General features: G+C 41.4%; 1 protein-coding gene across 2 annotated transcripts in view; it reads left to right on the top strand.

Annotated features, from left to right (window-relative positions):
* Window positions 1–26,208, top strand: part of mrpl13 (mitochondrial ribosomal protein L13) — a 118,838-nt gene that overhangs the window by 40,316 nt on the left and 52,314 nt on the right. For both annotated transcript variants that reach the window (XM_073050262.1, XM_073050265.1), the window contains exons 3-5: window positions 6,136–6,229; window positions 6,576–6,636; window positions 25,826–25,912. In XM_073050262.1, coding sequence (XP_072906363.1) covers window positions 6,136–6,229; window positions 6,576–6,636; window positions 25,826–25,912 — 242 coding nt within the window. The remainder of the gene's footprint in view (window positions 1–6,135; window positions 6,230–6,575; window positions 6,637–25,825; window positions 25,913–26,208) is intronic.

Here is a 26,208-nt window from a genome sequence, read left to right as displayed (position 1 = left end):
TAATAAATTTAATATTAAACACACAGTGTATATTTCCCTCCCATGAATATAGTGATAAGTCAATAGCATCATAACATTTCGAGTAACGTTTGGATATTAAACACACAGCGCATATTTTCCTCATATGAACATATAACGTCTTTGCAACACACCAATATCGGTGAATCAGTGTGAGCCCTGGGCTTCATTGCCTTATTAGACAACTTGTCTCCACATTTCACACACAGGGAGCTTGGAGCATGCCAGTCCTGGTCGCAATAAAGCCATATTTTATGTACGACTCATCGTATTTTCTGTTGAAGGAAGCTTTTTTTTTTGCAGTCTCGGCCTCAGCTGCCTCTGTGTTATCATCATCGTTAGACCTTTTATATCCCTTACTACCTCTTCCAAAGAAACTCTCAAGCAACATTTTTTTTACTCATACTGACTGATGACCTTGCGTGCGTTCAAGTTCAACAGTGGGCATGGCAGGGAATGAGGAAAGGTGCAGCTGATACCACCAAATCATATCGTTTCCTCGCGGCCCGGTAGCACATGCTTTGTGGCCCGGTGGTTGGGGACCACTGCGATAGACGACACAGTCTTGAAATCTTTCTTTGTGACTACTGCTGAATATTTTTCTTCAAGTTTAGGTAGTCAGTTTACACTTTCACCCAGAAAGCATATAATGCCAAAAACTACCAGTGTCTGGCATCACTATGTGGGTGTGCATATTCAAAGAAGTAAATCTGCTTTAAATTAGACCCTAATATCGATCTCAGAATGGAGTCCAATAAGAGTGACCACATAGATTAAAGCCCTGTAGTATGGAGAGTATAGTTATCTTGAAGTATGGTCCTGGCCCAGAATGTCATCTGTTTATTCATGTTCATAGATGCTGCCTGACCTGCTGAGTTCCTCCAGCATCTTGTGTGTGTTGATCCTATTAATCTTATGGAAATGAACAGCCAAAGAGACCCAGACAACTGCTTGCTCATTTAAAAAGACTGGGTTTGTTATAATCTAATAAGATTGTGAATTAGATGCTTTAGATTTTTTTTTGTTTTTTCTGGATTTAATTTGTTTTTTGTTCTTGGCTATTTTAGAAATACACAGAATGGTTTTAAGAAATAGGAAGTGTAGCCCATCTGGGAGTGTACCTAGTATCAGTTTTATTTTCTGATTTTGGAAGTGATTGCATTAGCCTATTCCTGTGATTAAACTTTCAAGTCGGGTATAAAGGACAACTTGGTAAAGTTTTGTCACAGAATGTCTTACTTTGCAGTGGGAATATTAAAGGCATGTACATTTTCTCGCTGAGCTAAGTAGTGAATGCTGTCATTTTGCTTCTGTTTGCAAAATTTGGGTCCTAGTCTTTATTGAAACTAGTGAGACAGTGCTACTGACCTTTCTGTGTTTATCAGTCAGCAGCAGGTAATTTGACCAGTCTATGCACATTTTTTTAATGTCTGTGGTTGTACATTGAGTTATGTACAATTTGTCACAGATTGTTTGTCTTCCCTTACTTCTCATAACTTTTGGACAGCTCACAGTGGTGAAAGAATTACTGTAGGAATTTATACAATGTTTTATTATATAGAATCTCAGAACAGCCTGAAAATTGTACAAAAATATTTAGTCTATTTGTACGTTGACATAGTTGTAATGATGCAAGTACTTGTACATGTTTAGATTCTTAAATGTTGAATTCAGTTGTGGAAATTTTTTCAATTGAAGCTTTAACAGAGCTTCTCAAATCATAGTTCAGGCAAATATAATAGAAGTCTTTGCACAAAGGAAAACATATTACCTCTTAATTCACAAAAGTATAACATTTTTGAACTAATAAAGTGTCCTTATTTATTTTCCACTTTTTGCTTAACTGGTTCAGAAAGCCTAAAAAAATAAACAAGGCTTCCTGAAGGTGAAATGATCTTAACTTATCCTTGTTTTTGCAGTCTATTAAGGAAACATTGGATAGATATTTGGAACCATTGATGCTTCTGGGCTGTGGAGAAGAGAACAGCGCAGCAGTGTTAGTTTTGGCTTATTTCGTTCAAGTGCTGGCAGGGGCACAAAAGATCAAAAAGATATTCTAGAGTTAATTTGGTTGTACTGTTTCAATGGCTGAGATTTACTTACACTTGTTTCTTCATCCAAAGCCCTGTTATAGTATTCCCCATTGCTTTGCTATTCACTTAGTACTATATTCAACACTCTGAACAATTGAGATCACTGTCTCTATTGCTACTTTAAGGGCAGCTGTGCATTGTGCTCTACAATATGTTTGCCACCTGGAGTCAAGCCTGGTATAATATCTTGGTTCTTTTGATGGTAACAAGAAATGCACTTCAAGAAACTGAAAGCCAAGTTATAAGAACTATAAGATTAAGTGTGAACACAGCAGGCCAGGCAACATCTATAGGGAGAAGCGCTGTTGACGTTTCGGGCCGAGACCCTTCGTCAGGACTAACCAAAAGGAAAGATAGTAAAAGATTTGAAAGTAGTGGGGGGAGGGGGAAATGCGAAATGACAGGAGAAGACCGGAGGGGGTGGGATGAAGCTAAGAGCTGGAAAGGTGATTGGCGAAAGTGATACAGAGCTGGAGAAGGGAAAGGATCATGGGACGGGAGGCCTCAGGAGAAAGAAAGGGGGCGGGGAGCATCAGAGGGAGATGGAGAACAGGCAAACAACCAAATATGTCAGGGATGGGGTAAGAAGGGGAGGAGGGGCATTAACGGAAGTTAGAGAAGTCAATGTTCATGCAATCAGGTGAGGCTACCCAGCCGGTATATAAGGTGTTGTTCCTCCAACCTGAGTTTGGATTCATTTTGACAATAGAGGAGGCCATGGATAGACATATCAGAATGGGAATGGGACGTGGAATTAAAATGTGTGGCCACTGGGAGATCCTGCTTTCTCTGGCAGACAGAGCATAGGTGTTCAGTGAAACGGTCTCCCAGTCTGCATCGGGTCTCACCAATATATAAAAGACCACACTGGGAGCACCGGACGCAGTATACCACACCAGCCGACTCACAGGTGAAGTGTTGCCTCATCTGGAAGGACTGTCTGGGGCCCTGAATGGTGGTGAGGGAGGAAGTGTATGTGAAGCTAGATTTGTCATTGTCAAAATTTGCTTTTACTGAAATATACCATAATATGCTGACACTAGAATGTAAATGTTAAACTGTGGTTAAAAGCAATATTTGAAACCTTGCCATATTAGGCTGATCTTTTCAGTTAGTCCTCAAACAACTGTCTATTTCAGCATTCCGTGTTTGCTTACAAAAACAACTTTGACAAATCTGTCTCTACAACTACAAGGACTTTTTCCCTTTAAAATTTCAGTCATCCTCTGTTAGAGAAGGTTCTGTTTAACCATGTTTCTCAGATTGTGATGAAATGCAAGACTTTAGCCTGACTGAGGGTTGTTGTTCAGCTGACATGGACACGATGGCTTGACTTTGCCATAAATTCCTAGGTTTGCTATTTATTCTTTTCATTTTTGGAACTTACAAACTGTCAAGTGGTGTTTGAATTTGCTGCTGATATTCTTTCACTGTTTAGTAAATATTTTTGACATTTGAAAAATTGTAGTCTGACTCTTTTGATGGTAGCAGTTGCAATAAATTTGAAATAAAGTAAATGTTTTTTTTTTCTCCATGACACTAGCTAGCTGCTAAATTAATCAATTACAATTTGCAGCATGATGTTGATCTGAGTGAATCTGAAGAGGAAAATGTCATTGACTAGGTTTCCTTTTTGAGAATTTCTACCCTAACAGCATCAAGTTTAAGTCATCAATTTCTTGAGTGGGATTGGGGGGTGGGGGGGGTGCCAGTGTGAGGTTGACAGAAAAATTCATCATGGTATCGTCACAGGTAGAGTTGAATATGAAGTAGGTCCACCCTGTGGCTGAAGTTACACCACACCGAGCACACCACATACAATACGAAGTAAGTAGCTTAGCTGAGGCCCTCCCTGTGTCAATGGCAGTTGGTGCTTTCTCCTTATTCCCCATCTCAAAGCAAGTCACCCAAATCTCTTCCATGAAGGATGAACACAGCATTATCAGGTCCTAACCTAATTTGAATTGACACAGATTTTCATATCTACATATTCAGAGAGGTCAGTTTCACTCTCTCACTGTAAATACAACCTATCGCTTATGCTAACCAGTTTTTATTTTTTCCATAGAAATTATAGGGAAAATGGTGGTGTACGTCTGGAACCAGTGATGACAAACTGAGGTACTGGCTAGATGGCTTCAGTCTGGGTGAAATGTTGGGATACTGCCTTCAGTGGTCCATTATCTTCAGTTCATATAAATGTCCTGAGCTCAGGTATAGGAAGCAATGGTATAAACTTTTCCTCTAAAACAAATTATAGCTCTAACAGTTTACAGAGTTGTGCAGCATGGAAATAGGTCATTCAGCTGACTGAGTTGGCTATCTGTGTTAATCCCACTATCAAAGGTTCATTTATTATCTATGTATGCAGTATACAATTCTGAGGGTCGTTAGCTGGTTCCGCTCAGTCCACTTAGCTTCTGTCCACTTACAGTCCACTTAGCTTCTGTGATAGTCAGTATCTCAGGAGAAAGCTAAGTTTGATAATTACTCTCTCTGCATAAGATGGTTGTCAGTTTTCACCTTTAGCACTTGCCTGGTGCCAGTGCCATCAAAGGCCCCCATCATCCAAGCCAGGCCATCTTCTCGCAGCTACCATCTGTCAGAAGGTACAGAAGCCTGAAGTCCCACACAACCTGGATCAAGAATACCTACTTCGCTTCAACTATTTGGTTCTTGAAACAACCAGCGCAACTCTAACCACCTTATCTGATAACACTATGACCACTTTGATACTTGGTATTATAAAATACTTTGTTTTATTTTTGGTCTAATTGTGTTGTTTCTAGTAATAATTGTGCATAACTTAAGTTTAGTTTTTGTGTTTCTTATGAGTGCTGCTTATTTGATGCCATGTGCCTGTAATGCTGCTGCAAGTAAGTTTTTCATTACACCTGTGCAAACATGTAATTGTGCATATGACAATAAACTCAACTTTCACTTTGACGGTGGTGATATTTTTAGAGCATTAGATTGCTGAGGTGTTTAAAACACCATGCAAGTTAATACAAATTCTGATGAATGATCACCATCCTAAGACATTAACTCTTTTTCCAGCCTTTTCCGCTTTTATATAGGTTTCTTGGGTTAGGAAATAAAGGCATTGAATATATAATCTAAGGGATCAGGCTTATACTTTCTTGAATTACTGGTTAGGTCTCAGCAGGACTATGCATAAATTTGTGCCTTGCTACCTTCCGCTGCTGTCAACTTCTATAATTTGTTTGCTGTTGAATTTTCTGATACCCAACACTAAGTTTTTCCTTGAGCATACAGCAAACTGGGAACAGTAAAAGCTTCGATGGTGACTGCTCTCTGAAAACTGCTAGAGTTCAGCTCAAAATGCTGAAAAGTTGTTTTTTTTTCTAATTTATGGGTACTTCAAATGCCAAAGAAAATTAAAAATTGAGTTCATCTTACAGTGCTGCAGCCTGCTGTAATATTTTCATATCCACATGTTTTTTCATTTAATCATGCTGAAGAGGATTTTTTAAAGTTTTCAAAATGCACCTTTTTGTATAATTCTTCTTGCAGGAAGTCTTTTTTTTAGCAGTTAATTGCTATTCTGACTTGTTTCACTGAAAAGCAGTAGCAATTAGTAATTAATGGGGGTACTGTATATAAATGATTTATACTTAAGTGGTTTTGATCCATTGCAAATTATTAAATGACCAGATTCCTTACCGATTTAATTTGTAGCAAGGCATAGAAAAATACAAACTGGTGCTCAGAATCCAGGTGGAGCAAATCTTATACAGATAGGGTATAGGAACATTCCAGTGCCAACTCCTTTTCAACCTATGTGAGTCTTTATATTGGTTTAGCTTTGAAAATCCTTTAATATGCCCACAGCTGCTTTTGCTCTGACTGGTCCATGAATGCTACCTTATTATTCATTTTTTGCACTACTTTTATATTTCTGTAAATGTCATTTTGCTGCCATTTACTCTGTTGTGTGTGTGTGTAGACATGACTAATTAGATGCCAATTTCCACCAAATTAACCCTATGAATTTCCTTTCCAGGTGATTGTGGTGACCATGTTGTGGTGATAAATACAAGACACATTGCATTCTCTGGAAATAAGTGGGAACAGAAGGTGTATTCCTCTCACAGTGGGTGAGTCGCAAATAGATTAACAGTTCTATTTGATTACGTTGCTGAGTTGTTTAGAAGTCTAAATAATTCCCTCCCTATTGGAATCCTCCTGCAAACTTCAAACCCGAAGTACATTCTTTTTCACCACCTGATTTCTCTTTCCCGATTTTCCTCCTTATCTTTTGAATCTTTGTAGTATCTGCTTTATCACGAGGACACAAGTGGTTGATATAAACCAATGGCAGTATGTCAAATACAAGAAAGTTGAAACAATATCTGTAAAATCATCAGAAATATTTCAGACTTTTTGGTACAGAAAGGTAAGAATGCAAACTGTTGAAACATTCAAATCCGATTTTAATTTCAGTTATCCTGGTGGATTTAAGCAAGTGACTGCTACCCAACTGCACCTGAAGGATCCCACTGCAGTAAGTACATGGATCTTTCAAAACTACATTTTGTGTTTGGATAGGCTATAAAGTACCACATTACATTTTCAGTAATTCAAGGAAGTTGAAGTCATACCAGCAAAATCTTGTTTTTACATGGCGATTTGTAACCAAGCAAGTGATGCATACAGTATATAGTATAATTTGGAGGGAAAAAGTTGTTTGGAGAACAATAAAGATCCCAGATCTTGAACCAACTTTGGCCCAGGATTTATGTTCAGCAAGATGTTCATGCAAGTCCTCAATCAACACTGGCAGCAAAATTTGAGTAGGTTTTAGGGCACTGATTTTTTTTAACCTCTTCTTTCACCAATACTGTAAATCTGCATCCGTCATCCAGTTTGTGTCGTTATTGCATGATACTGAAAAAGAAAACCCGAAAGTGATGCAGCCACAGTGCAGATAAAACGTAAGAGTTCTAATTGTAGATCTATAAAAAGACCCATCAAATTAAGAGTAGATCATATGGCTCCAGGTCTGTGCTGCCATTTAATAAGATCATGACTGATGTTAATTGTATTCCTTAATTCTGCATTACCATTTATCCCAATAACCCTTCATTCTGTTGCTTATGAATACCTATCTACTTCTGCATTAACAATATTCAAAGACCCTTCAGGAAGAAAGTTCCAAACACTCATGCTGCTGAAAGATGTTACCTCAGTTCTATATTAAATAAATGAGCTTATTTTAAACAGTTCTAGATTCTCAAAGAGGAAGTATCTTGTCTGCACCAGCCTGACAGTACCTCTCAGGGTTTTGTATTAGGTCCTCACCCACTCTTCTAAAGTCCAAGTGAGACTAGTCCAGCTTACCCAAACTCTCATCCCATAACCTGCCCATTTCAAGGAAGAGTCCAGTTTTATGCTGAGCCTTACTAACTGGGAGAATTCCAGACTGGTCTGTGCCTTGTATTGAGTGCACATTTAAATGGTTCAGATGTGGTGAGCATTCTGGATTTGGACGAAATGAAACTGGTCACCATTCTTCCTCCTGACTGTGTCGTGGTTTTTCGTTTCTCACAAACGACCAGGAGACGCAGGAGATTCTTCAAGAAGTTTTAAACTTTAATTTGCAAACCAAAGCTGAGACAGTCAGTGAGCTAGTCGCTGAGTGCCCACTGATCTTTGTACATAACATTTTTATAGCAATCTTCTTATCTTAGTTGCATTAACATAACCAATCACTCTACAACTACTTATCATCAATATATCACCTTCTGACCTGCCACTATTATCTTTACCCAATCAGTCAAATTATGTCCCAGTTCACATCTTGGGCCACGTGTTCCCTTGTTCCTGGCCATGGTTATCTCTCAGTTAGCCTCCCTTAACATTCCATTGCCTGTTTTTATCATCCTGTCTGCCACCGTTATCTTTTCATAAGCCATTCCGTTTCATAATATATGGAGTACATTTCAGCTACGTACATTTCTGCTAATAATACAGAGGTTCTTAAATGCCATAGTACATACCTAAGAATACAATGTATCTAGTAAATCAATAAATGCATAGTAAATACTCAGTAGTCATGGTTATACAGTGAATGTCGCTAATGCCATTCTTCAATATATTTTCCAATAGTCCTCCCTTTGAGACCCACAGGGTCTCACACAGAGGGAGAAGACTAAGAGTCCGTGCACAAAAGCTGAAATAAAGTCCAGTTTTTACTCCCAAACCTTGGGTCAAACTATAATTTCCCGTGCCTGGAACTCAAAGTATTCTTTCCCTGTCTCCCTAGGCTGCTGAGCCAAAAACCTGTCCCTTAGTATCTGAGACAGGAAAAAAGACTCATGAGCCTTTACAGCCTATTTTCCACATCATCAGCTCCCTCCGGTTCAGCTTGAGTGTCGTGCAGACTGTAACAATACATCATCGGTGCTGTTTCTTGTTTTGGGCTTGACTCAACAATTTCCAGGAGCATCGAAAATCGTCTTGCTGCCGCCCGCACTACGAGAGACTTGAGACATGGAAGAAAACAGCACAGAATAATCACACAGCTCAACAGTACAATACCTATAGTTATTGCTATTTTGGTCAGCCATGCTCCCCATCCCCTTAATTTGCTGTCTAACCAGTCAAACAACTGATGTCCAAACCCTGCATTCTGTCTTGATTTCCTTCCTTAAGTTCTTCAGTTTGTTCATTGCTCTAGTGAACGATCCCTCCGGGCTAGTATTGTTAGGTATGAAAGTGCAATACTGCTCCCCGAACATTACACACACACACACACCCTTTCTCTGCCAATAACCAATCTAATACCTGTCTGTTCTGCCACGCCATTCTACTAGTTGCATCTAGCTGCTGCCCTAAGGCCTCCAGCACATCATCAGTGTAGTTAATGAATCTCTGTTGATTGTAATATATGTAATTTATCCACTCAACATTTTTGCTAATCCCTATCACAGGTATGAGTGCTTCCCAGCCTGCAGCAATCTCATTCCTTGCCTTAAATTCGTTAGGTATACCTCTTGGTTGCCCTATATTGTCAATCCGAACCGTCAGGTCAGGTTCATATTTTCTGCATTTTCGTAGTAGTGTCTGCTGCTCAGAAATGTCAGTGTTGAACTGTACTTCAGGGGATACTATAACTTCTTGAAGTAGCATAACATGCATACACGTACCTGCCCAATCGAGGGGAAGCGTGGATCTTAGATCTCCCTCCTTTCCACACAGCCACCAGGTGTCTGCTAAGGGGATGGTCTGGGCGTCCAATGCACCTTCGCGTGGAGGGGAACCTATTATGTGTCTTCTACCGGGGGTTACTTCCCACATCTGAGTGCAGTTGCCTCTGAAATGGCCCACCGGACGAGCACCCGCCCGCATGAAGCATTCATAACTCAAATGATCCTGCGTTATAAGCTGTTCCAGTGTAGGTGTCTGGCTTCTTTTATTTATAGCCCATGGTCTGCTGTAATTGCATTCAGAGGCATGCTTGCTTTGATTAAACTGCGAGGAAGCCTGATATAGCATACACCAATAGGGGCACATTGGTGCATTGTTCATACAGTTTCGATAGCAGGGATCTGCTTTAACGCAAACCCTCATGTAACAAGCCCTAACCGGACCTGGACACCGTCATTTGCATCGTTCCCTGTGCTCTCTTCGCCACCGCATGCAAGTGGGGGAGTTATAAGGCATGGGAACTACATGCTGCGTGGGGCTTGCCCTTGAGCACAGGTAACAATTCTGTCTCTTCTTCGTCCCTACCATATAATTTGCCCATTGGTACCATGTGTTCTTTTGCCATGGTAGGGAGGTGAGTGTGGTGCTTCTCTTACTTCATTCTTTCAAACTTTGCGGGGTTTCAGCAGTCCCATGCCATATCTGCCAAGTTGATGGTTTCCAGATCTGCACAGGAGTATGTGGGTGTGTCATCCCGCGGGGCGAGACTGGTTGTGCCCAAGCTGTTCCCATTATCTGAAGGAGTATTACTATCCACAACCTCATCCTCAGAGTCATCAGGCCTATCAAAGATTTCCCTTACTAACTGATCAAACTCCTGTGTTGCAGTGTCGGCTCCTTGTTCCTCTTGTCTGCCCTCTGTTACCTGTTCCTCCTCACCACTTACCTCAGGCTCCACATCTGGCTGTACCTGTGGGACTGCTCTAGTGCAGTGATTGAGATGGTACCAGGTGGAGCGTCCTTCTACTTGAACCGCAGTGGGTGATGCCTTGGTTACCGTAAAGGGTCCTTCCCTTCTTGGTTCGTTCCACCTTCTTCGAAACGCTCGAACGTAGATCTGGTCTCCTGGTTTGATTGGTCCTTCCCCTTGGATGGTCTTCGGCTCTTTCTGTTTTTCCTGTGCATAGATAGACTTACGTATCATAGTTAGCTGCTGCATGTATTGTCTTAGCTCTATTTCCAATTGTTCCAAACTAGGACCTTTATATGGTCCTCTCCTTTGGGGCCCTGGCATGGGTCTTCCAGTTAGCATTTCATGTGGTGTCAAACACGTTACTCAATTAGTCTGCATGCGGTAACTCATTAATGCTGACGGCAGTGCATCAACCCAGTTGAGTCTAGTCTCTACACAAATTTTGTTCAGTTTGGCTTTTAGGGTGCCATTAATTCTTTTCACCATGCCCTGTGACTGTGGGTGGTACACACATCCAAATCCTTGTTTTATTCTCAGTGCTTGTAGTACTAACTTGACCACTTTTTGGATGAAAGCTGAACCATTATCTGAGCTAACCTCTGTAGGTATCCCAAATTTTGGGATCACTTCGTTTGTCAGAAATTTCACCACCGTTCCTGCCCCTTGATCTTTTGAGGGTACTGCCTCTACCCATCTGCTAAATCTGTCAATTACTACCAGCATGTATCTTTTCCCTCTTACTGTCTTTATCATATCTACGTAATCGATCACCAGGTGTTTAAATGGTACGGGTATGTGACCTATTGGGGTTGTAATTCCTTTCCGAACATTATTTTGTGCACACACCTCGCATTATGACAAAACGTGGTCTACTGAAGCTTGTAAGTAAGGTGACCAAAAACCTTCCTTCTTTATTTTCCTTATCACTTCCCCCTTGCACAATGATCCACCCCATGCGCCTCTGAAATCAGAATAGTTAGCAAAGGGGTGGGTGCTACCAGTAAACCGTCCTCTGTGCTCCACAGGCCTTCTGGGTTCTGCTTGGCCCCCCCCCCCACTTCGTCTCCACATTGTTTGCTCGGCCAAAGTTGCCTTACCTTGTATTTCAATTAGGTCCTCTACCATAGGTTCTGGCTCTAGGCTTACCTGGGGTGCAATATCAGTCGATGTACATCCAGACATTTCCCTAGCCGCTTCATCCGCGGCTTGATTCCCCTTTGTTATTACATCATTCCCTTTCTTATGTGCCTGGCATTTCATTATAGCCAGTGCTTGGGGTTTCATCAGTGCTTTTATTAGGTCTGAAATCTGCTGACAATGCTGTATGGGATCTCCATTACTTTTCTTAAAACCTCTCTGTTTCCACACTGCCCCAAACAAATGACATACTCCATGGGCATATGCCGAATCAGTATAAATGTCTGCTTTCTCACCTTCCATCATTTCACACACTGCCGTCAGGGCTTTGAGTTCCGCTAGTTGGGCGGAGCACGGTTGGGGACAAGCTTCCACTCTGATGATCTTGAAGCTCGCCTGATCCTGTTGTACTACTGAGAATCCTGCATGATTCCCATCGTAATCCCTATAACACGAACCATCTACGAACAAGACCTTTTTATCCTCAACATCTAGTGGTTCTGACTGTAAATCTGCTCTTAACTTGGCAAATGCCACTGTTTTCCCGACACAATCATGGGGTTCTCCTTCATAGCCTAAAGGGACATAATCAGCTATGTTGCTGGTGGTGCATCTCTGTATAGTTATATCTGGAAATGACAACAGCATCTGATATGCTGCTATCCTGGCTGGTGTCAGCACAGATTTCCCTCTGTCTAGTAATTCTGCTACCTTGTGGTGTGTGTACAGAGTCACCGGATAACCCTTGGTTATGGAAGATGCCTTCTCATATGCATAGTACAATGCGGCTAGTCCCTGATAGCTGGGGGGTGGTATCCCTGAGCCACCTCATCCAGTTTCGCACTGTAGTATGCTATCGGCTGCTTTGCTTTTCCAGTGCCTGTCTCTTGTGTTAGAACCGCTGTAACATACCCTTCCTGTCGGTTAGACACATACAGATGGAAGACTTTCTCATAGTCAGGCATAGCTACTGCTGGGGCTGACTGCAGCTCCCATTTAATAGTATTGAAAGCTGTTTCTGCCTCTTCATTCCACTGTAGGTTACTCTTCAAACTTGTATGTCCCGCCTCCTTCATTAATTCCCTTAACGGTGTTACGATCTCAGCATATACCTCAATCCAATCTGAACTATATCCTGTCATTCCCAGAAAAGTCATCATCTGCCCTACAGTCTGGGGCTTAGGAGCTTTAGTTATTGTCTCAATGTGCTCCGGTGCTATTGCCTTCACTCTCCTAGATATAACCCTACCTAAGTATTCTACCTGTTGCCTGCAAAATTGCAGCTTTTTTCTCGACACGACGTGTGCCAGTCTCTCTAAAATGACTATGGTATCCTGTTCACACTGTTCCTCACTCTCGGAGCAAACCAACAAGTCATCCACGTACTGTATCAGTGTGCTTCTCAATGACATGCCTTCCAGGTCTGCTTTCAGCACCTGATTAAAAATATGCGGCGAATGCTTAAATCCTTGTGGCATTCTAGTATATGTGTACTGGCTGCCTCTGTAGGTAAACGCAAATAAGTACTGACACTGATTGGCCAGGGGAATGCTGAAGAAAGCCGAACACAAGTCAATCACTGAAAAGTGGCTTGCTTCTGGCGGCACATTAGTCAAAAGCATGTGGGGGTTGGGAACCACCGCTGGCCAGTCTTCCACTACCTCATTTACCGCTCATAAGTCATGCACCAGTCTCCAATTAGATTTGTCTGCTTTCAAAACAGGCAACAACGGGGTATTGCATGGGCTGTTTGTCCTCTTAAGTACTCCTGCTTCCAGCAGTCCCTGTATTGTTAGTGCTATTCCCCCTTCTGCTTCTGGTCTCTGGGGATATTGTGGTCTCCTGGGCAGGATTGCTCCCTTTTTCAACCTTATTTCCACCGGACTGGCTGTTTTTATTCTCCCTACATCTATGTCATGTTTTGACCACAGACTAGATGGTAGCTCTTTCAGCCTGTCACCTCTCTGCTGTCCTCTCCCTTTTCCCAACAATAGCATATGTGGTTGAAGAGTTACTTCGACCTCTTTTATAATTCCTGTCATATCTACATCTACCATTATTTTAATGTAGTCGTTGTCTCCTGATACCCATACCTTCGGCATAACTCTCCTCCAAACTGTTACGGTTCCAGCGTGCTTCACTAAAGGTCCTAGGTCTTTAGACTGGTGTCCCTCATTTACCAGCAGTGTTATGTGAGGCACCGCTCCCGGTATCCTATACCACCTTTCCAGAAAAGCATTCCACTTAACTTGCAGGGCTGCCCCTTGCTTTCCAACTATTATAGCTTCTCCTTTTAGAGGCTGCTGTGTATCTGCCTCCCTGTGCCATCTCTCCTCTAGCTCCCTATTCTGAGTTTCATCAAAGATCACTGTGCAATGTAACTCAGACTTGGGCATCACAGCCTTGGGTAATATAGCCTGCACGCCCTTCTTCCATTTTTCCCAGGTTTCCCAGATCTGATCTTCTACGTCTCCTATCCAAAAAACGTTGGCTTCCTTGTCTTCCCGCACTAGTAATTGAGCATCTGCTCTTTCCATGCTCAGCCCATTTCTAGTGCATTCTAGTTTCAATTCCAGTCCTAACAGGGCATCTCTGCCTAGTAGATTAATCGGGGTTCCTTTGGATACTAGTACTGGCAGAACTATTCCCTTACTGCCCATCTGCAACCGTACTGGAGCTGTACATTGCGTCAATTGTGTTTTTCCCCAAGAACCCTATAGTCTTAATGAATTTTCCTGACATGGGAAGGTGAAGGGCATACTGCGGCTGTACACAAGTATACGTGGCTCCAGTATCTATCATCATTGGTGTCAATTGCCCTTCTAACATAACCTGAACAATGGGTTCCTCTTCCGCCTCCCTTGTTATCATCAGGTAATGTCCCTTCCCACCTGGGTCCTCGGGGCACCCCTAGTATCTTGCATAGGGGTTCACAGGTCCACTTGGGCCTGTGGGGGCTGGACCTTGGCTAAACTGTGGTTCTCTTCTTGTTGGCTCCTGCTGGTACGCAGTGGGCCATGGTTTAAAGGGACATTCTTTTCTCGCATGTCCAGGCTGTCCACATCCCCAACACAATCTCTCTATCTCTCTTTCCCCCTGTTTCTTCACTAGCCCTCTCTGTCCATAACTCTTCTGCCCCCCTCCACAGACTTCCAGTCCTGTCTGGGCTGTTGCTCAAATTTACTCTGTCCCTTATAGGGCATCTGTGGAAATGTTCGTCCAAAGATATTTATTATTGGCATGGGATTATCTGGCCCTTGTCTGACAGTATGACCGGTCCCTCCATACACTGGTGCATCATTCATTTCAACGGTTGTGCTCAAATCAGCTGTTGCTGGCAGCATCTTCTTGCCTTTTTCTTTTTCCTTTTTAAGCTCTTCAAGCTGCATTTGTATCAACTTTCTTTGCACCTCTTCCTGCTGCTCAGTCAACTTTCGCTTGTCTTTCCGATATTTTTCAACTGCATGCACTACGTGGTCTCTGAATTCCTGTAAAGTCATTGACATCAGTCCAGCCACTTATTCAAGTTTAGATTTACCTTGCGTCCACAACGGTAGTTCGAAATAGCGAGGTCATAAACGAGTTGCCTTCCACTTCTTGCTCAGTCTTCAGTCTCCACCTTTTCAATTGATTTTCTACATGGGCTGCTGGATTCTCAGTGTCTCCCAGTGGATCCCCTTTCAAGGCTTTGGGGTCCGCTTTGGGTGGGTAAAGCTTTCTGAGGGCCTGCCATACCCTCTGCCTCACTGTGTCAAAACTGGCCCCGTCAGTATTTGGGCTGTTCACATTCCGTAAGCCAGCCACTTCCATCAGCTCTTTAAGCTTGGAGGTTCCCATCAACCTTATCAGCAGTGCCTTCAAATCTCCCATAGCCAATAATCGTCCCGTAGTTTCCTCTTCAAAAGCTCTAATCCATTTCCCTGCCCCTTCCTGCAAACTGGGAAGAGTATTTTTCAGCCCTTCCAGGTCCAGGGATCCCCAAGGGGTATACTGTACTTGTCCTGATACTTTTACTGGCAACGGCAGCATTCCTTTTTCTCCGTCCCACGTAACCCAACTTTCCTCCCCACATCTATTTTTAATCCTGTTTCTAATGGCTGCCACTTAAACCTTTCTGGGGTATTCTTTTTCCTTTGCATCTTCATTCCCCTAGTCCCCTCCTCCATTTCTAATAGTTGCCTTTCCATTCTCTCTTGTGCTTCTTCAAAGCTCTCGTCTCCTACCTTCTCCCCACTTCCTCTTGAATCACTCAGCTCTTTCTTTCTCGATGAGTCACTTTCCCTTCTAGCCTGTTCATTTCTACGGTATAACAGGTACTCCTCATAATCCCTTTTCTCTCTCAAGTACTGTATCCTTTCAACCTCTTTTTCCATTTCTCTTTTTTCCTGTTCCATCCTTGTCCTTTCTGCCTGTATCTCCTTCCATAGCGCTTCTCTCTCCCTTTCATTTTTCCCTCTTTCCTCCTCGTATTTTCTTCTTTCCTCCTCACTATCCCAAACTTGTACTTCTCCTTGCATATTTACTGTACCTGATATCATGGGGCACTGCTTAGGGGTTCCCTGCTCATAATAGGGAGGGGGTCTTTCTACTTCTTTCAAGTCCGGGTATGGGGCTGAAGCCAGGTCCCTGTTGAGCATCTCCTCTCCCCTACCAGACTATTTTTCCTGTTCCTTAGTGTCTTCTATTAATATCCTCCCTGTCTTTCTCAACCTCTCTCCCTCCATCCTGAAAAGTTTCAGTACCTCTATCTCCTGTTTTCTCTTTTTCTCCCTTTTCTTGGACCTGTCATTTGGTTTGTGATTTTTAATGAGCGCTTCCATCTCCTCACACAAACTCACATCAAATGTTCCTTCTTTTGACCATTTCGTGACCAGATTTTTGGTTCTTTTCTCCCATTTTTCTGAAGTTTCTGCGATCGCATCTTGACTTACTGGGAATTTCTTGCACAGTATTTCTACTGCCATTCCCTTCTCTTCTGCCATGTTGTTCTCCTCTTTTTCCCTTTTTTCTTAGATATTTTCAGAATCTCACAACTCAACTACTTTTCTTATCCTATCTCTATGCCTAGCCCTATATTTTATCTTACCAGCGCTTAAGCAATTTATTAAACTCTCCTTGCCTTCTATTTCATTCTGCCCGTGTAGACCCCAACCTAGGGCGGTATCCACAGAACTTTCTTCTTGTACCTCGTCTATTCAGACCCTTACATCACTTAAGGCGTATCCACGAGGATTTGCTCTTTTTCCTTTTCTCTCCCTGCCCGTTCAGACCTTCGTTTCATGCGAAGCGGTATCCACAGGGACTTACCAACACCACGTGGAATTTTTCTTTACTTAACTTCTTATTACCTTATTCATACTCACCCCCACTGCAGTGCTTCTTGATCAATCCTCTGAGCCTCCTGTTAACTCCCAATTCTACCAGATTCTTTGGATCGGAGAGACCCTTCGGCAGTTGCTACACACCTCTGAGTCCCCAAGGCCCCCCAAAACCAACAGAATTTTAGTCCAAATTGTCACAAAAAGCGCTTACCTCTTTTGGGTGCACCTGTAATTCTGTTAGCTCTGTGAGGGCTCTCGAGAGACCGGGAAGCGGCCCCAACCTGCCGTATCCTTCCTTGCGGGTCTCTTTCCGACCCTGCTAGCTGCGCCAATTGTGTCGTGGTTTTTTGTTTCTCACGAACGACCAGGAAACGCAGGAGATTCTTCAAGAAGTTTTAAGCTTTAATTTGCAAACCAAAGCTGAGACAGTCAGTGAGCTAGTCCACCGATCTTTGTTCATAACATTTTTATAGCAATCTTCTTATCTTAGTTGCATTAACATAACCAATCACTCTACAACTACTTATCATCAATATATCACCTTCTGACCTGCCACTATTATCTTTACCCAATCAGTCAAATTATGTCCCAGTTCACATCTTGGGCCACGTGCTCCCTCGTTCCTGGCCACGGTTATCTCTCAGTTAGCCTCCCTTAACATTCCATTGCCTGTTTTTATCATCCTGTCTGCCACCGTTATCTTTTCATAAGCCATTCCATTTTATAATATATGGAGTACATTTCAGCTAAGTACATTTCTGCTAATAATACACAGATGTTCTTAAATGCCATAGTATATACCTAAGAATACAATGTATCTAGTAAATCAATAAATGCATAGTAAATACTCAGTAGTCGTGGTTATATAGTGAATGCCGCTAATGCCATTCTTCAATATATTTTCCAATAACTGCTGTTCAGTGATTTCATTCATGTTCAAACCTGGCTTGCATGGATCCGGAAGGACAGGAGATTGGCTAGGGTGTGGGCTCTCACAAGGCCAAATTACCTGCCAGTGCTCACTTTCTGGTGTCAAGAATGCCACTAAGGCATGATGTATTGAAGAGACATCAGTGCCTATTGGTGAATTGAACTTGTACTCTTCTGAGACCAAGCAGAGAGTGGAAAACTACCCAAATAAATTAGTTAGTCCATTGAAAGAACTTCCATGCTATCTTGGAATTGAAAAGGATAGGAGCTGCAACTCACTGTATCATCCTCAGTGAAACTACATCAGTGTCAGCTGGCATATTCAGGCTACATCCACACTACGCTGGATAAATCCGTAACCGAAGCTTTTTCTCTTCGTTTTTACCCTCCGTCCACACTAAAACGGCATTTTCGTCTCCTGAAACCGGAGCTTTTCAAAAACGCTTCCAGGGTGGGTAATTTTGAAAACGCTGCTCGGGCAGATCAGTGTGGACGCGTAACCGGAGACTTTTGAAAATGCTGTCAGACGGCAGCGCGTTATTTCATTGTTTTCTTGAACGCAACCTAACAATTTCAGAACAGACGGCAACAAGACTGAAGCCAGAAGAGTTAAAAATGTACTCACCAAATACTTTGACCCATAACTTGCTGAATAAATAAGTATGCTGTACTCACTTTGCCATTTTCTGTCCTTGCTCGTATGAAGGTGGTTTACCTATTTATGCAAGTACTTCCCTGACAATAGATGTGTAACAGCCTAATGTAACAGTGTATGAAAATACAAGATAACACTGATGAAGACATGTTTTATACATTTAACAAGGTGCTTTGATAATGCAACAGAGTTAGTCAGTTTTTCAATGTTCGTCGTCAGCCGGGTCAATCTGACCCTGTCGGTTGCCGCCGTATGCTCCAGTATTTGTGTTTTTTTAGTTTTAAGTTCTCCTGCGCGAGAGCCAACAGCTGTCCGTTGTTTTAAGTTTTTCTAGTCTGTAACTACACAAATGCACAATTTTACGGCGAGATTCAACACCAAACATGTCGCTTGTTTTCACTAAATGTGTCCTGCGCATGCGCAGCAGGAGGAAATTCGCCAAAATCTCAGTTTCAGTGTGGATCAAGATATTTTCAAAAACGCATAGTGTTTTTACGTGAAACCGGTGTTTTCAAAATTATCCGGTCTAGTGTGGATGTAGCCTCGGTTACTTCAATCCCTTTACTTCACATGCAGTAATTTGCATTCCTTTGAAATCCATCTTCCTAATAATCACAGTCTGTGCACCTGGAAGTTAAAGCCACTTGCTTTCTAGTTTAATTTGGAACTGGACACTTGGGTGTGCTATTTCTACACATTTTGCTGGGTCATAAAGGACAGGATATAGATGGTGTGAGTATCCTATCCTCCACATTCCTTTCTCATATTTAAGATTCTTTTCTGTTAGTGAACCATTTGCAGATTGGCAGATAATGTGCTACATCATTCAGATTTGTCCCATGTGTAAAACAAAAAGCTCTTGTGTCTACTACTGTCTGTCACAAACTAAAAGCATCCCACATCGATTCATATCCAAAGAGGTTCATTTAAAGCATTGCTCTGCATTCTTTCATTGCTACACTGAAATATAAGCTCATAAAAAGCTATATAATATTCTCATTACCTTACCAGAACAGATTTCTTATTGCTGACTTTATACTGTATGACATTGTGCTGATATTGGTTTATTATTATCACAATTACTGAAAAGCTTGTCTTGTGTGCCATTTATACAGATATCGAAGTCAGAATAAGGTGTAACAGATAGGAGGAAGCTAACAGGTTGACAATAATATGTGAGGTCATAATGAAGTTGATAATGTGGTCGAGAGTCCATCTTATTGTACTAGAAAACCAGAGTAGAAGCTGTTCTTGAGCCTGGTGGTAGGTGCCTTCAGGCTTTTGTATTTTCTACCCAGTCGGAGAGGGAAGAAGAAAGAGTGTCTGGCAATGCAAAATTACTATAAATGAAAAAAATAAATAGTGCAAGAAAGGACTAACGACCGTTTGTGGACCATTTAAAAAGCCGATGGTGTAGTTAAATCAAATAACTAAAAGCATATAAAATTGGCTTTAATAGCTTGAATTATTGAATATAATTTTCTACTCATAAACAACTCTATTAATAGGGTCTCTTTGGTTTCTGTTCCATATTTGAAATTCACAAAGTGACCAGTTTTCGAGCACTGCATTTGGACTTTCTCTAGAGACAGATTTGCTTTGGACATCCTATTTATAGGTTTTGGAAACATACTGAGGATGATAACATATCAGTAAGACTGATATCATTTGCCACCCAAAAAAGTTTCTTTATTTTGCACTCCATAATTTTGCTATATATATATATATTTTGAGACTTATTTGCCATTGTCAATGCCAGACCTGTTTATTGTTGAACAATACTTTTTGTAAATTGCCTCATGCTTGCACTCATGTAGTGCTGTGGGATGTTTTTAAGTGTTGAGTTCAGTTATAGTTTCAATGACCGTAGAGAAATGTTTCTCAGTGAAGTGGAGAGGAGTCTGGATCACTCTAGGCTGCACTCAACATAAACTGATCAAAGTAGCCCTAATACAAAAAGGAATGTTTTAGTTGATCATAGTAATGAAGTACTTCAGTCTGTAGATACTAACTCTTAGCTGTTGGCATCATAGCTGCCTCTAGTGTAGGACCTCAGTCAGGAAAACTTTATCTGCCTTGAGCTGAGAGTGACCCAGGGGAATTGTAGCCTCTTGTTACACAAATGGGAAATGAGAAGGAGCCCCAAATGTGCTTCTTTGACTCTGCCAATGAATCTGTGGTTAATGTCATGACTTCTTTTGCAACATAACTTTTGTCAGTGGCACAGCACTACTTACACCCAAGGCCATTGAGTGGATTCCAGTTTAACATACAAGCGATGATCAAGTGGCCACTCACAAGAAGAATTACCCATTAAGGACATGGATCCAAGTGGATTAGCTATTCTGAGAAATCATGTCTTTTGCATTCTCATTGTCTTCAGTATTTGATCAAACTTTCATGATGTGCATTAAATTTGCAGAAGATTGAGTGTTAAATTCACAATTCAAACTACCCAGTGACAAAACATTTGTAAATAATGGGTGCCACTGTCTATCCCACAATATGTGCAATAACAACAAAGCAATTTGAATAATAAGAATTTTTAACATTTTAGCTTCTTATTTCCATACTGTAACAAGTTTCTTAGGTAAATGGCTATTTAATCAATTGATATAGGTAATTGTCAGAGTTGCGATCCAATTCTGTGTTCAGGCACTGTGAAAACATGGTATCATGACAAGTCCTATTGGCAACAGTGCTGATTAATTTAGTCCACCATTAAACTAAACTAGAGAGATTTTTATTTTATTTTTATGTATAAACATGGTTAATCAGAAAAAAGTATTGATAATAATACTGAAATTCATAGTGACTTTTAATAATCAAAATAAAAGTGAACTCCCTTCTTAGCAAACAACATTAAAATGTTAACCTATAAAAGAATTCTAGCAAATGAGAACTTGAAGTAGAAGTGCTGATGTTAAATTCTCACTATATCTATGGAAGTTTATTTCTGTTTGTTGTAATTGTCCTTAGGGGACTAGGATGCATGCAATAATTTAATGCTTCTTGTCCTGTAGCAAGTTGACTTCAATTGGATAACATTTGTGTCAATAGTTTCTCCTATAGTTGGCACTGATGTTCCATAAAGCTTCCAAAGTTTATAAAGATGAAATTGTTTTATAATTAATGATTTATAATATTTTAGTTATTTTAATTTTTCTGCAAAATAATATATTCTCCTTCCTTATTTTTAATACAAGGTTTTTTTTAACATGCGGGATGGGAATGCTTAGACACAGTCAACATACAGTGTATGAAGAGAGGGGTTGGTGAATATCTCGGGTCTAGACCAATCTTCTTAAAATAAAAGGGAAACTTGTGGAATAACATGTGGTTTGATCTCTCCATAGTTGCACTCTGACCTCCTAAGAGATATTGTCAATTTTTGTTAGTTTCTCACTCATTTCATTCTTTGACAAAATACTATATTAAATATCAAAATGTTTACTTAGTCAGTCCTTATCCAGTTATTAATGATGTTTCTTTTTAGTTTTTTATTCAAATAATCTAGTTGTGCACACTCCCACCTTTGTTCTTCCTCCACCCCTACAGCAGCCCACTCTTACTATTTCTAATATTATTTCAGCTGAAAGTGCTTCTGACTATATGTTAGTGCTTCATTCATTTCCAAGGAGTTTTATTTTACACTTGAAGTATTTGAACCTTTCTAGCTTATGATACTTTAATGAGGAGTTGGGAGAAAGAAAAATAAAGTTGTTAAATTAGCAAATTAACTTTTAAATTTCAGGGCGTGTTGGATGGGTAGCATTTCAATTCAAAATGTGTTTATTATGCACAAGTACAATGAGATACAGTGCAACGTAAAGCTTGCTAGCGGCATCACAGGCATTTGAACCCATGGTGTTGATTCAGGGTGATCACATGACCTTCTAATCACAGAGATTGGAATATGACATATTGTTGATGTAATATAGAACAGTTCAGCACTGGAGCAGTCTGTTTGTTCCATCATGTCTATGCTGACCAGGCTAGTCTACCTGATCCCTTCTGCCTGTCCATGAATCATATCCACCCCCCCCCCCCCCACCCTGCATATTCAAGTGCCTCACCTCTTAAAATGCCTCTGTTGTATTTGCCTCCAGCACCACCCCTGGCACCACCTAGCTCAAGGACAGCTTCTACCCCTTTGTTAAAGGACTATTGAATGGTTCCCTATGTGATAAAATGGACTCTTAATCTCACAATCTACCTTGTTATAACCTTGCACCTTACTGTTTACTAGCACTGCACTTCCTCTCTAGTTGTTTCACTTTATTCTGCATCTGTTATTGTTTTACCTTGTACTACCTCAGTGAACTGTGTAAAGAATTGATCTGTATGACCAATGTGCAAGACAAGCTTTTCACTGTATCTCAGTACATGAGACAATAATAAACCAATTTCAATTCCAACTCTGTGTAAACAAGATCGTGCTCCACACATATCTATTAATCTTACCCTCATTTTAAATGCATGACCCAGGAAACAGAGTCTGGCTGACTACCCTGTGTATGCTTGCCCAATCACTATCACCGTTCATTCGTTTGTTATGTGCCATGCCATATAACCATGGTCTTTCCATAACCATGACTGTTCTTGGCAAACTTTGCTTCAGAAATGGTTTGCCATTGCTTTCTTCTTGGCTGGTGACTCCAGCCATTATCAATACTCTTTAGAGATTGTTAGTGGTCACATAACCAGGCTTTATATGCACCAGCTGCTCATGTGACCATCCACCACCTGCTTCCATGGCTTCACGTGACCCTGTTGGGGGAGTTAGGCAGGTGCTACACCTTGCCCACGGGTGACCCGCAGGCTAACGGAGGGAAGGAGTGCCTTACACTTCCTTTGTTAGAGTCGTATCTCCATCTGGTCACCGGCACTCCTCAACCCAAACACTGCCCTCTCCCCCACCGTCCGTCCCTGGCTTCCCATGCCCACCATCTGCTTCCCAAACAGTCATTACACACCCCACCATGTACCCCTCCCTCCCATTCCCACCCCCCACAATATTATAGTTCACTACACCAGGTTGCACTCAGTAAGTGCAAACACTCATGGCTGTAGTCCTACCCCTGCTACCAGTCCTGACACACCTAACCCACAAGTTCCACCCACTCATATGCTGCAATCCTTGACCATCCCCCACCCCCTGCCCCATGAATTACCCAGGTACACCCCCTTTATTTGTTCCTCACCCACTGTCACCCAGCACACACTCCAAGCCTCAACGCAACCCCCAACCACCTCAAAATCCTGATGTCCTCTCCCAGACCACCACTACCATCACCACATCTGCTCTTGCAGATTTATTACTCTTGTTTCTCGTCCCCAGACCCGATCCTCACACCTACACCCCTCACCTCCAGTCCTAGTCTAACCCTCGCTCAATACGTAACCCTCCCTCCATCATTACACAGATGTCTCACCCCTGTCAGTCCCCTCACCCACCGTAACACTGCTCTTCTACGTTCTTACCCCAGTCTCAGTCCCTTTCCCATGTTGCATTGGTCCCGACCCACCCCCATCATTACTCAGTTTTCCCACACCCCAAGTTCACCCCTGCCATTGCTCACGCCATACACCTTTTCCCACACCCTCTGATCTCACACCTACACCGCCTCAACGCCCCCGTCCTAGTCCATAACCCCTCCCCTCGACCAGTACCACCCTCTGATGTGGTCATCCTTCTGTTGGCTCTTTCCATGTCAGTGCCATTACTCAGATTTCTTATCTAGTCCCTCCTTATATCACAGTTTTTCCACCCAGCTGGTCTGCGCACAGGTACATTTTCTTGTAAACATGAGCTTAAATCTAGGTCTCATTTTTATGAGTAGTAACCATCCCAAGAAAGATATTTTCTGTTATTGCTTGAAAGATTCTTGTGTTTATAATGTAACAAGTTATCAGGAATTGTCTTAACCCAGTTCCTTTGACTTAATAAGTAGATAGATAGATAGATAGATACTTTATTCATCCCCATGGGGAAATTCAACTTTTTTTCCAATGTCCCATACACTTGTTGTAGCAAAACTAATAACATACAATACTTAACTCTAAAAAAAAATATGATATGCATCTAAATCACTATCTCAAAAAGCATTAATAATAGCTTTTAAAAAGTTCTTAAGTCCTGGCGGTTGAATTGTAAAGCCTAATGGCATTGGGGAGTATTGACCTCTTCATCCTGTCTGAGGAGCATTGCATCGATAGTAACCTGTCGCTGAAACTGCTTCTCTGTCTCTGGATGGTGCTATGTAGAGGATGTTCAGAGTTTTCCATAATTGACCGTAGCCTACTCAGCGCCCTTCGCTCAGCTACCGATGTTAAACTCTCCAGTACTTTGCCCACGACAGAGCCCGCCTTCCTTACCAGCTTATTAAGACGTGAGGCGTCCCTCTTCTTAATGCTTCCTCCCCAACACGCCACCACAAAGAAGAGGGCGCTCTCCACAAACACTTGGCAAATGGCTAACAGGAGTATTATCAAAAAGAATTTTACTTCAGATTATGTAAGGAAATATTGAAGCAGTTGAGCAAATTCTTGTAAAAGATATTCAGTGGTGCCTTAAAAGTGGAAAGAGAGGCTAATGTTTAGGAATGGGATTCCATGCTTTAGAGCTAGGCAACTGAAGGAAAGACTGGCAGTGCAGAGTGATGGATATCAGGATTGCTTATAAGGCCAGAACTGGAGAATTAGACAATGGGATGTCCATCAGAATGAGTTTGCAGAGATAGAGAGGGGCAAGGCCATGGAAGGATTTGAAAATAGGAATGAGAATTTTAAATCTGGGGCATTGTTTGATGTTCACCCAGTATGGGTCAGCTGAAGGATGAATTGGACTTAGTCTATGATGGGACACAAACAGCAGGTTCTTGGGTGAACCTTAATGTTCCAGAGAATGGAGCCCTGAAGGCCATATAATAAACCCTTCAATAGTGAAATTTAATTGTAATGAAGGTGCTAATGAGGTCTGAACTGCAAATTAGTTAAAGTTATGTCCAGAGTCCAGCAACATTATGAGCCTGAAATGAAGGTTGTGTGAGTGAGAGCATTAAACAATTGATGAAGGTGTGTGATCACTGCAAGTTCCTTACTATTTGATACTTAAGGCAGGAAAATAATCAGAAATTTTACTGAAGCATCCCATCACAGCTTTTTAGGTTGTATGTAAAGGAAAATGTCTTTTCCTTTAAACTTCCCTGTTTGGAAGCAATATTATTGCCACTTTTTAGTTCCTGAAAACTATTTTTTTTAATCTTGGTAAGGCCAAAGAGCCTGTTTTCATGCTGTATAGCTCTATATCTATAATATCTGCAAAAGTGATGCAAAGATAAGTCAGACTTTACAATGTATTGCATCTTAATTCAAGTTCAAGTTATTGGTGTTCATCTGAGAGATGTGTGAAACATTTGCCTCTGAAAATAATTTGCAATTAAGATGTAATTTTTCCGTTTTGATTAATCTGAAAGTGTACAGTTAATAATGTGGTTGATGCTTTAATGGTGTGCTTATGTTACAGATTGTAAAATTGGCTATCTATGGTATGCTGCCAAAGAATTTACATCGAAGAACCATGATGCAAAGGTTACATCTCTTCGCAGATGAGGTAAGTGTAACAAAGATCAATTTTACATTCTCACCTAAACACTCAAATTCTGGTGGTTATGTTTTCTCTTGCAAGCCCTCCAGGAAGCAAAATGAAGACTGTAGTCCCGCTATAAAATGAGTTGTCATGTCTGCTGAGCTGGCTGTTCTGAACAAAATGACTAATTATGACATTTTTACAAGCTTCTTTGTTTAAAAATCCAGCTGCAGTATCTTTAGCCTCGTCTTCCCATTTATTCCATTTATATTGTAGCCCTGGTTTCACTGGCACTGCTGATGTAAACTAAGCAGAGTTGC

This window comes from Hemitrygon akajei, chromosome 1, assembly GCF_048418815.1.
Source record: "Hemitrygon akajei chromosome 1, sHemAka1.3, whole genome shotgun sequence".
Classification (NCBI taxonomy): domain Eukaryota; kingdom Metazoa; phylum Chordata; class Chondrichthyes; order Myliobatiformes; family Dasyatidae; genus Hemitrygon; species Hemitrygon akajei.
This window is presented reverse-complemented; position numbering and strand designations above follow the sequence as displayed.